General features: G+C 50.6%; 2 protein-coding genes across 3 annotated transcripts in view; one reads left to right on the forward strand and one right to left on the reverse strand.

Annotated features, from left to right (window-relative positions):
• TIMM44 (translocase of inner mitochondrial membrane 44) overlaps positions 1-15341 on the reverse strand; it is a 124637-nt gene that overhangs the window by 86556 nt on the left and 22740 nt on the right. The window lies entirely within an intron of this gene.
• LOC144892541 (uncharacterized) lies at positions 2072-15146 on the forward strand. Its single transcript, XM_078779504.1, has 3 exons — positions 2072-2119; positions 2218-3227; positions 15071-15146. Exons 2-3 carry the CDS (start codon positions 2323-2325, stop codon positions 15144-15146), a joined length of 981 nt encoding a protein of 326 aa, XP_078635630.1. The 5' UTR covers positions 2072-2119; positions 2218-2322.

Here is a 15341-nt window from a genome sequence, read left to right on the forward strand (position 1 = left end):
TGCAGCATACAAGTTGGCAGGATGGCCTGGACTGGAGGTACGCACACTTGACTCTAAAGTCTAAACTGTCCAGCCTGGGTTTGAATCCCGACCCAGCTATAACCTGTCATGGGTGAATCACAGGCAGGGTGATTCATCAATGTGTGTACCGCTAAACTGGGCGCCCCGTTTGCGTCCCATTAGTTGTTGGATGTTAAGGATCTCACCGTGTTTTCCACAAAGAGAAGGCGAGCTATCGCCGGCACTCTGAACAAGTTGTAGCCTGGCATGCATGAACATGAAAACATGAACATGAACATGAAATGTTCGACATGAACATGAAATTTTCCGAAATAACCAAAATGCGAAAACAAAAATGCAGCGCTATACGACAGAGATACGTACTGTACTTGAACGGCAAGATAACCACGTGACCAGAACCTACCTGGCGGCGTAAACTCGAAATAACCAAAATGCGAAAACAAAAATACAGCGCTATACGACAGAGATACGTACTAGTACTTGAACGGCAAGATAACCACGTGACCAGAACAACCCACCTGGCGGCGTGAACTCGAAATAACCAAAATGCGAAAAAAAAAATGCAGCGCTATACGACAGAGATACGTACTTGAACGGCAAGATAACCACGTGACCGGGTGGCGAAAGCTCGTAACTCGGATCTCGGCTCGCATCTCAAAGCAATAAACTGCCGGAGCGACGGCTCGTATCTCGAAAAACTCGTAAGTTGGGGCACTCGTAAGTCAAGGTTCCACTGTATATATATATATATTATATATATACATATACATATATATATATATATATTATATATATATATATATATATATATATATAATTCCAGTAATCTCTGTGTGTATGTATGTATGTATGTATGTATGTATGTATGTATGTATGTATGTATGTCTGTGACCGCTGTTTCTCGACAACCACGGTCCGATATACTTTAAACTTGCCAGGTATATTGCTGGGGACCCGAGGATGTGCCTTTTCAAGGTTTCATATTAATCGGACAAGTAGTTACCGAGCTATGTCCAAAAAACGATTCAACCAATCAGAGAGCAGCGAGCTATCACGTGTGCCGAACGTGCCGAACAGACTCTGCCTCGGACGGCACATTTGAGAGCGTATTCATTTATTTCACGTTGGCAAACTATGTTGCCGCTATGTTGGCGTTAAACTATGTTTTAAAACTAATTAAAACTAATTTGCGATTCTTTCGCTTTCCTGCGCCTTTGTGCACGCTATGGCGATTTCTATACCAAACTCCGCAAGCCGTTCGCTTTGGACCAAACCATTTCATGTAAATAGAGGGGGGGGATTGTCACCGTACTCGCAAGCCGTTCGCTTTGGACCAAACCATTTCATGTAAATAGAGGGGGGGGGGGGGGGGGGTTGTCACCGTACTCGCAAGCCGTTCGCTTTGGACCAAACCATTTCATGTAAATAGAGGGGGGGGATATAATTTTAGATATAGATATAGTACGGGCATGCCCTAGTATATATAAAACACAGTTTGTGTGTGTGTGTAATGTTACCGATAGACTCCTAAACGGAGAGGCACACGTGCTTGATATTTGGCATAGACATGGCCATTGAGCCTGGGAAGAACATGGCCTACCTCAAAATATTTGACGAGATCCATATTTTTTATTCATATTTACCTCAGTGCATTTCAGCGAGGAACATTATACACGGAATCTCAGCCGGTGCCAGAGCAGCTCGCTGATTCGCTCAGAGCGATCACGTGATGTTCCATCCCCGCCGCCAGACCATTGAACTGAAAATATATAGAATGACCATTGCCATTTACACCACATAGGTGGAGATGCAGCTACCAGGCGCCATCTTGGTTGGCACTCGATGCTGGGCGATGGTGATTTCCGTCACACGTTTGCACGTAATTCAGAGCGAAAAGCGATTGCGTTTTTTCACCTTTTATGCGATCGTGTTTTGTGTCGATTGTAGTGAAATCGTATCCGTACTGAACCCGGGTGGGGATGCTCGCTGCTCGCTGTCATTGTTGTCCCCACTAGGGGCGTGACTATAAGACCCGTTGCTGTGTCAGTGCTCCGAGACTTCTCCCTTGTGACATGTTACATCGGTAGCCTCGTTAATGGTACGCCTTTATAGAATATCTAGCTTGCTTGCATTGACTGATATGAATGGCTTTATGAGATGTCGCATCGTATGCTTATTGTGTATTTCTACTTACAGGAATGATCTGATGATCTAAATGCAATTAAACCAAACCGTTGGACTAAAGTTGTGCGGACCTGAATGGTTTTCCACAACACTTAATTGCATTTAAGATCTGCTGACATGGCTGGCAACAAGACGTTGACGGTGTCCATTTTCAGCGCCGACCCACAAGCCACGGACGGAGGCTTGCAACTCAAGCACTGGCTCCGACAACTGGAGCATCTCTTTGATGAGCCTGAGACCGCTCCGACGCCTGCCGCGAAGCTGGCTATATTACACTCAAAAATCGACTACCGGGTCTACCACGCGGTCGCTCAATGCACGACGTATGATCTTACCATCGCGGAGCTCAAGCGGCTTTATATAAAAGAAAAAAGCCCTGTGTATGCGCGTTATTTGCTGCAGACGCGGCGGCAGCAGCCCAACGAGCCTATGGATCATTACGCCCAGGAGCTCCGGCAGCTCATGCTGGACAGCGCCAAGGAGCCACGGACTCCCGAGCAGGCTAAAGATGATCGACTTTTAGATGCCTTCATAGCAGGGGTCTCCTCCCAGGAACTACGTCTCAAACTCTTGGAGAAGACCGACCTGACCTTCGCTACGGCGGTTGAGCAAGCGACGGTGTATACCGAAGCGCGGATGCAATCGAACGCCTATGATCGCACGCGCCTTTTGGCGGGCACCTCACTACACGCCCGGCCGGAGAGTACCACTGACGAGGACGTGGATCCGCCTGCTGAACTCCGGGATGCTCCGGAGGATGACCCTACCCTGACAGCTGCCGTTACGACCAGCAGACCCAAGGCCTTGCGCGGGGCCGCATGTTTTTTTTGTGGAGGGCCTCGTCATGCCCGAGTCGTGTGTCCGGCACGTGACGCTATTTGCCATTTGTGCTCGCTAAAGGGACATTACGCGAAAGTGTGCAAGAAATCGGCACGCGGCTCGCGGCCCTTCGACTCGCGCAGCCGCGGTCGCGCAGGCGCGGCAACCTTGAACGGGCTTGTAGCAGAACCCACGAGCCCAGCGCCTTACCCGACTTTGAAGGGGAGGGCCCCTCTCTGCGGCCCGCTGGGCGCGCAGACAACCTTGACTGGCGCCACCGGACCGCCACCACCGTCTCATTCTCCATCGGGGACAAAGGCCGCGTCCTTGGCCAAACCTCGAGCCACGCAAAGGAAGAAACAGCTTTCAAATACTACGGAAGCCTTTCGTCAAAGCGACCAAACGAAAAAGGCGATTTCGAATACTACTACGGAAGCCTTTTGTCAAAGCGACCAAACGAAAAAGGCGATTTCGAATACTACGGAAGCCTTTTGTCAAAGCGACCAAACGAAAAAGGCGATTTCGGCTACAACGGAAGCCTTTATCTGCCAGGAGTGTCAAAAGGCGATGCCAAATACTACGGAGGCCTTTTCTCGTCGGATTTTGAATCGCGAAACACCGGAATGCTGGGGAAAGCCCTCTGATGACGATAATGGATTCCCCATGGTCAACGCAGACTCCGGCCACGATCGCAAAACTGCTGCTGGTGTAGGATCCACCCGCGAGGCTGGTCCGACCCATTCGGGGGGCTCAGTCCCGCTCCCAGCTGCCTCGTCTGGCCTGGCTCAAGCCCTTATTCCCCTTATGGTTGAGGGCCATTGTGTTCAGGCCTTGGTGGACACCGGATCTACGGATAGTTTGATCGACCAGCGACTTGTGCTCAGGCATGGATGGCGGATCGGGCGGTCTACGAGACAGATCTTCATGGCTTCCCAGGGACTCCGGCTTAGCACAAAAGGGGAATGCCGATTGAAACTAGTGCTAAAGGGACGGGTTTTCCCTGATGTACACCTTATGGTTTTACCCGCATTATGTGCTGATATTCTGCTAGGACACGATTTTCTTAAGCTGCATGGACGTCTGGTAATGGAGTTCGGTGGGCCTGACACTCTTGTTGTGGGGGCGGACGACGCGCTAACGGTGTGCGCCCTAGCGCAAATGGACGTCCGTCCGCTTTCACTGTTCCCCAATCTAACCTCCGACTGTACCCCTGTCGCGGTAAAATCGAGACGCTACTCTCGCGCGGACATGCAATTCATTGTGGACGAAACGACTCAGCTCTTGAAAGACGGCATCATAGAACCTAGTAGGTCGCCGTGGCGTGCCCAGGTCTTAGTGGTGCGCAGTGAGGCCCATCGCAAACGCATGGTGATCGACTATTCCCAAACGATTAACCGCTTTACACAGCTGGATGCCTACCCCCTTCCGGGGATGGACGCGCTAGTGCAACAGGTGTCCCAGTATTCGGTCTATAGTACTCTCGATCTCCGTAGTGCGTACCACCAGATCCCTATCTCTAGGGCGGATCGTATCTATACCGCTTTCGAGTCGGGGCAGCGGTTGTACCAATTTACACGATTGCCCTTTGGGGTGACGAACGGGGTCGCTTGTTTCCAGAGGGCCATGGATGACCTCGTTGCGCGGGAGCACTTAACCGATGTTTTCGTCTACCTCGATAACCTTACGGTTTGTGGATATGACCAAGGGCACCATGACGCTAATCTGAAGCGCTTCCTTGAGGTCGCGCAACGGTATCACTTAACTATGAACGAGGATAAGTGCCGATACTCCCCTACGCACCATAGATCTTCTGGGGTACACCGTGACCCATGGCTCTGTCTCTCCGGATAAGGAACGTCTGCGACCTTTGCTCGACATGGCCCCTCCCTGCGATCGGGCGTCCCTGAAACGCGCCCTTGGGCTGTTCGCCCATTACTCCAAATGGGTGCAAAATTTCTCCGCGAAACTTCGCCCCCTTGTGGCCTGCGACACTTTTCCCCTGAGTTCGGCCGCATTGACGGCCTTTGAAGGTCTTAAGACCGACATCGCCCGAGCCGCCGTAGCAACCATCGACGAGAGCGGCTCGTTCGTCCTCGAAAGTGACGCCTCGGATCAGGCCATCGCGGCGACCCTCTCCCAAGGGGGACGTCCCGTGGCTTTCTTTTCACGGACTCTTACCTCCGCTGAGCGGCGGCACTCGTCCGTTGAAAAGGAAGCGTATGCGATCGTCGAGTCTATTCGGCGATGGCGCCCGTACCTACTCGGGCGGAGCTTCCAAATCATCACGGACCAGCAAAGCGTTGCGTTCATGTACGACACCTTACACGCCCAGCGCATTAAGAACGAGAAAATCACTCGCTGGCGTATCGAACTCGCCGACTTCTGTTACACCATCAAATATCGCCCAGGGAAGGATAACCAGGCCGCCGATGCCTTATCGCGCCCCACTACATGTGCTGGTATCACCTCGTTGGAGGGCCTACGGGTGCTGCATGCTACTGCGGGCCATCCCGGCGTAACGCGTTTCGCTCATTTCGTGCGGAGTGGGAATCTCCCTTACTCGATTGACGATATCCGCCGTATCTGTTGCGACTGCGCTATCTGCGCGGAAATCAAACCGCGTTTCTATAACCCCCCTATGGGGACTCTGGTGAAGGCTACACGCCCGTGGGAACGCTTGGCGATGGATTTCAAAGGCCCTTTGCCGGTGTCGAGCGGCTCTCGCTATCTGCTCACTATCGTTGATGAGTACTCACGATTCCCCTTTGCTTATATGTGCGCGGACATGACTGCTGCCACGGTGATGCGTTGCTTACAGAACTTGTTCTCAATGTTCGGTTACCCGGCCTATGTCCATACCGACCGGGGTGCAGTCTTCTTGTCTCAGGAGGTGCGCGGCTATCTGCTCCAAAACAACGTTGCGTCTAGTTACACCACGCCGTATAGACCCCAGGCTAATGGGCAGATCGAACGCTTCAACGGGATTATCTGGAGGGCCGTCATGCTCCATCTCCGGACCCACGGCCGGGGCCTCGATAAATGGGCTTGGTCGCTACCTGCGGCGTTGAACTCAATCCGGGCACTCCTGAGTACGGCAACTAACCAAACTCCCCACGAGCGTCTTTTCCACCACCCCAGGAGCTCGGGGTGTATACGGTCTTTGCCCAGTTGGCTCGCTGGGCCCGGGCCGGCCTACCTTAAACGGGCAGTTCGCGCGAGCAAGTACGACCCCCTTGTGGACAAAGTGCAGATTCTCCAGGCTAATCCTGAGCATGCTCGTGTGATGACGTCTGATGGTCGTGAGACTACTGTCTCCGTTCGTCATCTTGCCCCTTGCGGGGTCGACGACCTTAGTAGGGAATCGGACGAACCGGTCGAACCCATCTATGAGACTATGACCTCTCCCGACGCTCCCATCGCCGATAGTCCACCGACCCTCCCCCCGTCGAGACTGCCCGGGTCCGACGACTTGGCGTTACCCCCTTCATCACCCGACCCTGTTGACGCCTCTGACACCGGGGATACAGGGTTACGAGACGCCGTACCCGGGGAATTTCGAACGCGTGCTGGCAGAGAAATTCGCCGCCCGGCCCGCTACGGTTGGGCCGACTGATACTCCGCGCCCATGCTGACGCTCACTCGCTTTTAGCCACGCGGCCGTATAATTCTGACGGGGGGTGAATGTAGTGAAATCGTATCCGTACTGAACCCGGGTGGGGATGCTCGCTGCTCGCTGTCATTGTTGTCCCCACTAGGGGCGTGACTATAAGACCCGTTGCTGTGTCAGTGCTCCGAGACTTCTCCCTTGTGACATGTTACATCGGTAGCCTCGTTAATGGTACGCCTTTATAGAATATCTAGCTTGCTTGCATTGACTGATATGAATGGCTTTATGAGATGTCGCATCGTATGCTTATTGTGTATTTCTACTTACAGGAATGATCTGATGATCTAAATGCAATTAAACCAAACCGTTGGACTAAAGTTGTGCGGACCTGAATGGTTTTCCACAACATCGATTTTTGTCGATTTTGTGCGATATGAATTAAACGTCTTTGAAACAGCTGTGAAACGTCTTTCCACAACCCTTCCGTAACCGATTGGAGCAGTTTATTGCCGCACAAAATGGCATTTTAACAGTTGTCTGGCTTTTAAAATCTGGGACACGTTCAAAACAAACGAGATCCGCGAAGCGAGTTGGTCGAGTCGTGCTAACCAAGATGGTGACACGGCGGCTTCACTTTTCACGCAGTATGAGTGTTCTATATATTTTCAATTCAGTGTGCCAGACTCGCTCACGTACTTGATTTGTGGCATAGACATGGCCATTGGGCCTTTACGGTGTAATTTGTGCGAGGCTTTTGTCCGAGTGAGCTTGAGTCGAGAGGGCGAATGTACGGGGGTTTCCCTTCCCCCGCCCGGCAACGCCGGTACTGGAGGGCGTCACAGGATCGGTGAGTCTCCAAAATCCGCTTCGTGCTGTTGTTGCGAAGATGCAGGACGATGTCACGATTGTTGTGCTGCTCTCCTACCATGAGAACTGCAACGTCATTGTTGACTGGCCCTCCCCTTCCCCTCCCCCTTCCCTCCTTCCCCTCCCCTTCCCCCTCCAGCCTACCCCCTCCCATTCCCCCCTCCCCTCCCCCTCCATTTCCCCCTACCCCTCCCTTTACCCCTCCCCCTCCCCTCCCACCTCCCCCCCTACCCCTTCCACTTCCCCCCTACCCCTTCCCCTTCTTCCCTCCCCCTCCCCTCCCCCCCTCCTCCCCCCTCCTCCCCCCCCTCCCCCTTCCCCTCCCCTCCCCCCCTCCCCTCCCCACTCTCCGAACTTCCCCCCCGTTCCCCTTCCCTTCCCCCTCCCCCCGTTCCCCTCCCCTCCCACACCTGGCAATGCCGGGTACTTCTGCTAGTTTACTATATTATTATTATTATTATCACGAAAACAATACTACTGAAAACGATACACTACTGTATTAAGAAAGGTGACCCTCTGGACTGTGGCTCGTATCGAGCGATAAAGTTATTGGAGCATGGAATTAAGGTATTGGAAAGGGTGTTGGAGAGGAGGATAAGGAAGAAAGTGAAGATTGACAAAATGCAGTTTGGATTTATGCCAGGAAGAGGAACGACAGATGTGCTTTTTATTGTGAGGCAGTTGCAGGAGAAGTCCATGAGAAGAGGAAGAAGTTGTTTCTTGGATTTGTGGATCTGGAGAAAGCATTCGATAGGGTTCCACATGAAGTAGTGACATGGGCATTGAGGAAGTTAGGAGTCGAGGAATGGTTGATCAGAGTAGTGATGGCAATGTACAAAAGAGCACGCACAGCTGTAAGGACGAAGGCCGGGAACAGTGGTGAGTTTGAGGTGAAGGTGGGAGTGCATCAGGGGTCGGTACTAAGTCCACTACTATTTGTAGCTGTGATGGAGGTGCTGGCTCGGAACGTAAAGGAGGGTTTACCATGGGAGTTGTTGTATGGAGATGATCTGGTGTTGATTGCAGAAAGTATGGATGGACTGAAGGAGAAGATGAACAAGTGGAAGGAATGTATGGAGACAAAAGGTCTGAAGGTGAATATCGGAAAAACGAAGGTGATGGCAAGTGGTAAAGCATGTGGTGAGGTGGAAAGCACTGGAAAGTGGCCGTGTGCTGTGTGTAGGAAGGGTGTCGGAGTGAATTCCATTCAATGTACAATGTCGCTGAGTGGGTTCATCAAAAATGTAGTGGTTTGAGAGGGTCATTAACCAGTGTGGCAGCTACATTCAAGTGTAAGGTGTGCACAGAAGGAGCTGCAGATGGAGGAAATGTTGAGTTGGATCTTGGAGATGGCGTGAAGCTGGAAGGTGTGAAAACATTTTGTTACCTAGGAGACATGCTGAATGGAGAAGGTGGATCAGACTCGGCAACGGTTGCTGGAGTGAGATGTGCATGGAAGAAGTTTCGGGAACTGAGTGGCGTGCTGACGAGGAGGGGAGTGTCGTTGAAGCTGAAGGGAAAGGTGTATGCTGCATGTGTGAGAAGTGTTATGATTTATAGGAGCGAGACATGGGTAATGAACGTAGAGCAGCAACGAAGGCTGGAAAGGGTGGAAATGCGAATGGTTCGGTGGATGTGTGGAGTATCGTTGAGAGAGAGGAAGACAAATGATGAATTGCGAAAGATGATGGGAATAGAGCCTGTGATGGATGCTGTGAAGAGAAACAGTTTGAGATGGTTTGGTCATGTGTTGAGGAAGGATGAAAGTGACTGGTTGAGAAGAGTGATGGAAATGAATGTAGAAGGAAGTAGAGGATGGGGAAGACCGAGAAAGACTTGGCTAAAGATGGTCGAAGAAGAAATGCGGGCAAGGGGGTTAACAAGGGGAGATGCAGAAAATAGGGCAAAATGGAGAAGATTGTCATGGGGACCGCAAGGCTAACCCCCGCTCTTGTAGGGAAAATGGCCTTTAAATGCCTGTTGTTGTTGTATTAAGAAACCTGGGCTTAATTTGTCCGAAGATGAGTCATAACTTCTAAGGCCTATGTCGGGGATTTCGTCAAGTCCCTATCCTGACGGGGGCAGCAGTGTTCCAGGCTAAAGACACTGTGACCTATTTCCCTGGCGGCTGGTTGTCTGACTTTGAGAAACTGTTGACACAATATCCTATGCTTGGCCTTGGCGAAACACTCTTTCCAAATGAGGCTTATCCTGCCCTGTCAACTTTGTATAGTTTCTCTTTGGGGCGGCAGTCTGTATCTTTGGGAATGGATGAACAAAGGATGTTGTTTTGAGTTCCTTGGTCCTGCAGGAAAGTATTGTTGGGGATATGGGAATTGTGTGGGTAATCTGATGTAAATTTTCCCCTTTTTGTATGCTGTAAATCTTGTAAATATCACCCTCCAATAGTATAAAGATCAAAACTCGCCCGTAGTTAATCCATCGCATACACGTAGCCAATCTTAAATTCCCCTCGTAGTTATGTCCTTAATACATGTTAGTATAAGGCTCTGTGGCCCACTAGTTCATTACGTTGCATCAATTAAATAAGACAGGTCCCTCCGACGCCCCATGGCATCTTCCAAGTGCCAGGTTTAGCCACTTTGCTGCATTTCATCTCCCGTCCACTTTGCTGCATTTTGACTCCTTTAGCCACTTTGCTGCATTTCATCTGCCGTCCACTTTGCTGCATTTGACTCCATTACGCACGAGGTAACCTCGGAGAAGAAAGGCGTGTCCCCGCCTCGTCATAGAGGGGAGGAGTGAGTCAGCCCCACTCAACCAACCAAGAACAAGGGGTTGGACTTGGAGAGGGTGTGGAGAGAAACATCAAGTAGGTTCGCGAAGGCTCAAGGGCGTGGCATATATAACCCGCACGACGACGCCCCCACGAGAGACGCGCAAGGAGAGAGAAAGACGCGTCAGACGATTTGGAAAGAAGGGGAGGACCAAAAGAGCCCGAGGCGTGCTAGCGACAACCAGCCCCTGCCGCGTGCAACGAGATACGTGTGCCGACGTCGCCCTGCTCGCTCCCAGCCTGACAAGGACCGGCTTGCTGTGCGCCCTGCCAAGCCTTCCAGCTTGTGGTTCGACCTTCTCCCTCCAGCAAAAACCAACCTGCAATTTCCCCATTCGTGTACGTTAGTTTGTTCTGTGTGTCTTGTCCCTGGGTTAATTAAGACTGTTAATAGGTAAGCTAACGATTTCACTGTGTCTCCTGTTTTTTCCATTTCCCTGTATATAACCTTGACTGCTCCTTTTGCTTTAGTGTGTGTAAATAATAAATCCTGTTATTCCTCTGTACGTCTTCTTCTTCCTCTTCACATTCGGTCACTTTAGAGGTTTCCATATTGAATATCTGTGGCGCGATTTTTGCCAACATTCAGGAATCGGGTTAGTCGGGGTAACTGTTCGGGTGCGGCGGCCATCCGCTCAGCCAATTAACATCCTAGCCGCGTCCGTAACAATTGGTGTCTGGGAGTGAGATTTGAGGCCCGAACCAAATTTTCTATAACATAAAAATAAAAAAATTTGGTCGAAATTACGAGCGGCCGAAATTTTGTTTAACATCCCAAATTGAGTCGTGCCATGGACAATCAAGGCGATCGGATGCAGGTGGGTGAGCTAGAAGAGGGGTTAGGGGTAACCCAGGACCACAGGGAAGAAATGGAGGAGAGCAATGAGGAGGTGGTTGAGGGAGTATCAGGCGCACAAAATGGCGCCTTCGCGCACGTGGTTGTAGCAGCACCCAATTGCGCTGCGCACGTAGCCGCGGCGGCCGAGCCCACGGCGCCGATAGACATGAACCTCTTTCTGATTCAACTCGCGGCAAGCATGGAGAAGCTAAATGATAAGATGGATGCTCAGGGTCAGCAATTGAGGGGCCAAATGAGGGACGAAGCGAGGGGTACTAGTGAGCAATTGGGAGCAATGAGGGACGAAGCGAGGGGTACTAGTGAGCAATTAAGAGACGGGTTAAACAATATGGGAAATAAATTTGAGGGGTTGGACAATAAATTTGAGGGGTTAGACAACGGGATAAAAGAGGTGAAGAATGGGTTAACGGGGCTAGAAGATAGGATGGAAGGCAAATTGCGGGAGATAGGGGAGCAATCCGCCCGGGAAATCAAACGGATGGGGAACCAGATAGAGGAGGTGAAAATCGGGTTCGACACTAAATTGGATGCTCAGAGGAATGAATTGGAACAGATGAGGGCGGCATCTACTAAAGAAATGGAGGAGATGAAGGAGGAAATAAGGCGAGGAGGTCGAGGAGGTAAAGCGAGGTAAGAAGCGTATGGAGAAAGAGGTGAGAAATGGGACGGCAAAGTTACAAGGGGGCATAGAGGACCTGACGCAGGAGGTGGAACAGCTGACGGTGGGACAGACGGAGTTAGTGGAGCAGGTACAAAAGAACACTGCGGTACTAGGAGGGTTAAAGGAGACACAAAAAGAACTAAAAAATGACTTGATAGCGACGAAGAGGGAATGTCAGATGGTACGTGAGGGACTGACAACGAGGTTGGACGAGGTGACGGAGGCAATGGAGACGAAGGACCGGGAGGTGAGGACGCACATAGAAACGGTCAAGGTGGCCTTAGAGGACGAAATTGAGGAGCCGCACCGGGAAATAAAAGAGGTGAAGCAAAAGTTAGAGGAAGTGGAAGAGGGGGTGAGTGAAATTAAGAAGAGACGGAGGGAAACTAAGAGGGAGATAAAGGAGGAGGTGATGGAATATGTACAAGGTCGGTGCTCAAATCGTGATGGTGTGCTCGCTAACCAAATAAAGAGTTTGCAGGTGGCAGAGGAGGTGCGGAGACGAGGTGCCAAGGTGAGTGGCGATATATTCGGAAATGTATATGATGTGAGGGGAGCTTCAGTCGGCTTGGGGGTTGGTGTGGACCCGGGTGTTCGTGAGAGGCCGCGGGTGAAGTGTGCGACAGGTACGGAGTGCGAAAGAGGAGGTGTGCGAGAATGTCCGACCATGGGGTGTGTGAGGAAAAAGTGCGCGCCGAGGAAAGAGTGCGCTGTCGAGAGTAAGGGTGAGTGCGCGACCGAGTGTGGAGGAGAGAGTCGTGAGAGTGACACGGAGCGTGAGTTGGTTGTGGCAGGTGAGAGAGGATGTACACCTGGAATGGAAGGATGCACACCTGGAATGGTAGAGCGCGTATGGGAATGCACACTGGAGTTGGTAGTGAGGCACGTGGTTGGGTGTGCAAGTGAGAGCACACCTGTGGTTGTCACAGAGGAGGTGACCGGGGAGAGAGACGCGCAAGGAGAGAGAGAGACGCGCAAGGAGAGAGAGAGACGCGCAAGGAGAGAGAGAGACGCGCAAGGAGAGAGAGAGACGCGCAAGGAGAGAGAAAGACGCACAAGGAGAGAGAGAGATGCGCAAGGAGAGAGAGAGACGCGCAAGGAGAGAGAGAGAGACGCGCAAGGAGAGAGAAAGACGCGTCAGACGATTTGGAAAGAAGGGGAGGACCAAAAGAGCCCGAGGCGTGCAGCGACAACCAGCCCCTGCCGCGTGCAATGAGATACGTGTGCCGACGTCGCCTTGCTCGCTCCCAGCCTGACAAGGACCGGCTTGCTGTGCGCCCTGCCAAGCCTTCCAGCTTGTGGTTCGACCTTCTCCCTCCAGCAAAAACCAACCTGCAATTTCCCCATTCGTGTACGTGAGTTTGTTCTGTGTGTCTTGTCCCTGGGTTAATTAAGACTGTTAATAGGTAAGCTAACGATTTCACTGTGTCTCCTGCTTTTTCCATTTCCCTGTATATAACCTTGACTGCTCCTTTTGCTTTAGTGTATGTAAATAATAAATCCTGTTCTTCCTCTGTACGTCTTCTTCTTCCTCTTCACATTCGGTCGCTTTAGAGGTTTCCATATTGAATATCTGTGGCGCGATTTTGGCCAACGTTCAGGAATCGGGTTAGTCGGGGTAACTGTTCGGGTGCGGCGGCCATCCGCTCGGCCAATTAACATCCTAGCCGCGTCCGTAACAGTATATTAAGCTGATTACGGGTTGTGGCTCGCTGAGATGTTGGGGGCGGCTATGGAGGACCATGATGTCACTCGCTTATACGCCACACCAACATCTTCCATGTATGTATTCTTATCTCTAATAAACCTCTTGTGCACTGTCCGAGTTCGACAACGTGCTAATTCCGGGGAGCGGGATTGAAACCCACGACAGCCTATATGTAGCGTATTGTTGGAAGAGATGTAACGACGATGCTTTCGATATTTGATAGTCATTTTAACAATCGGTTTGTTTGTGTTTCACACTGAATGAAAAGCGTGGAGGTAGAGCATGGCGATTGTGATATATGACAGGTTCGACGATATGTTTGGCATATAAATCAAAATGGCTGTGTGTGGAGAGTCAGTCATTGTATGCCGTAATGACATCAGACGTAGTCACATCACCCTGTCATGTGACCAGATTCTCAGCTCCGATTGGTATACTTTTGAGGGGACATACAATCATACATACATACATACATACATACAGACGGACAAACACTGTTCTAGATGGCTATGCCTGATGGGCTACGCCGCTAAAAAAAAAAAATAATAATAAAAAGATTCACACAGGGAAAGGAAAGGGATGGGGAATTTATTTGTGCCTGTGACCTGACCCTGGATCATCCCTGCATATATGCAAAATTTGGTGTTTATTGGCCAGGCCGTACAAGTGAAAATCACAAGTCGTCCACACACCCTCACTGGTGGTGGGGAGAAGGTGTCGGGGTATTCTATTTCATTGTGATGACCTGATCCTGGGTACTCCCAGAACGTATGCAAAATTAGGTGGAGGCCCTTTCTAATTTCACTCAACAAGTTATTTAGTCCACAAGCTCCGATCCTTAAATCTGAAGACAGATTTTGATTATACTGTATACTTTAATGTCCAAGGCAGGGCATTTTCTACTGGCAAATACTACCTGTCGCTTCGCTGATGGGAATTCCAAGGAAGGGGGGGAGAGAAAGAAGGGGGATAGAAAGAGAGAGAGAGAGAGAGAGAGAGAGAGAGAGAGAGAGAGAGAGAGAGAGAGAGAGAGAGAGAGAGAGAGAGAGAGAGAGAGAGAGAGAGAGAGAGAGAGAGAAGAGAGAGAGAGAGAGGGGGTGAGGGTGAGAGTATATTACCTTCCATTCTACATCTGGGTATACGTGGTCTTATTTTAGTTAACAGAACACCAGGGACTGTTCATATTAAAAGCCATGGTTTTAAGTATTATGACACCTCAGCAATGCAATGAGCCGTCATAGAATCAGCAAGTTTAAAATGCTGCTCATTCACTCACTGGCCATTTGATTATACAGACATTAATGCTACAATGAATTAAATCAACAGAACGATGATTGAGGCATGCAAACCACCATGGTTATCAAGGGGAAGCTGACATTTTAGGCCTTAATCCTTCGTCATAGCAAAAGAAAGAGCCCGTCAGAGCAAAAAAGACGAACAGTTAACGCCTGAAACGTCAGCTTCTACTTGCTTCTTGCTTCCCACGGCAGTTAGCATACCTTAATCAATGACCTGATGATTTCCTCCATTGTTCTACCTGTGCGCAGGTGCAGATCAACACTGGCCTTCACCAGCAAGTCTCTGTCTCCCTCCATACTCTTCACAAATCGCCGGTGCCACTGAAGCATCTTCCTGAGCAAGGGTTATACTGGGTGGTTTGCCATTGCCTTCCCAGTAGTAGTTAGGGCAGGAATTTCGAGTTTGTTCGGGGTGACAGTAATAACTCGCCTACTCTTCGAGAAGGACACCATGGGATATTTAACGTCCATATAATACCGGCAGACAGTATGCCCGGTTAAGGTCCATTTAAGCGACTGC

This window comes from Myxine glutinosa, chromosome 6, assembly GCF_964187855.1.
Source record: "Myxine glutinosa chromosome 6, kmMyxGlut1.1, whole genome shotgun sequence".
Taxonomy (NCBI): Eukaryota; Metazoa; Chordata; class Myxini; order Myxiniformes; family Myxinidae; genus Myxine; species Myxine glutinosa.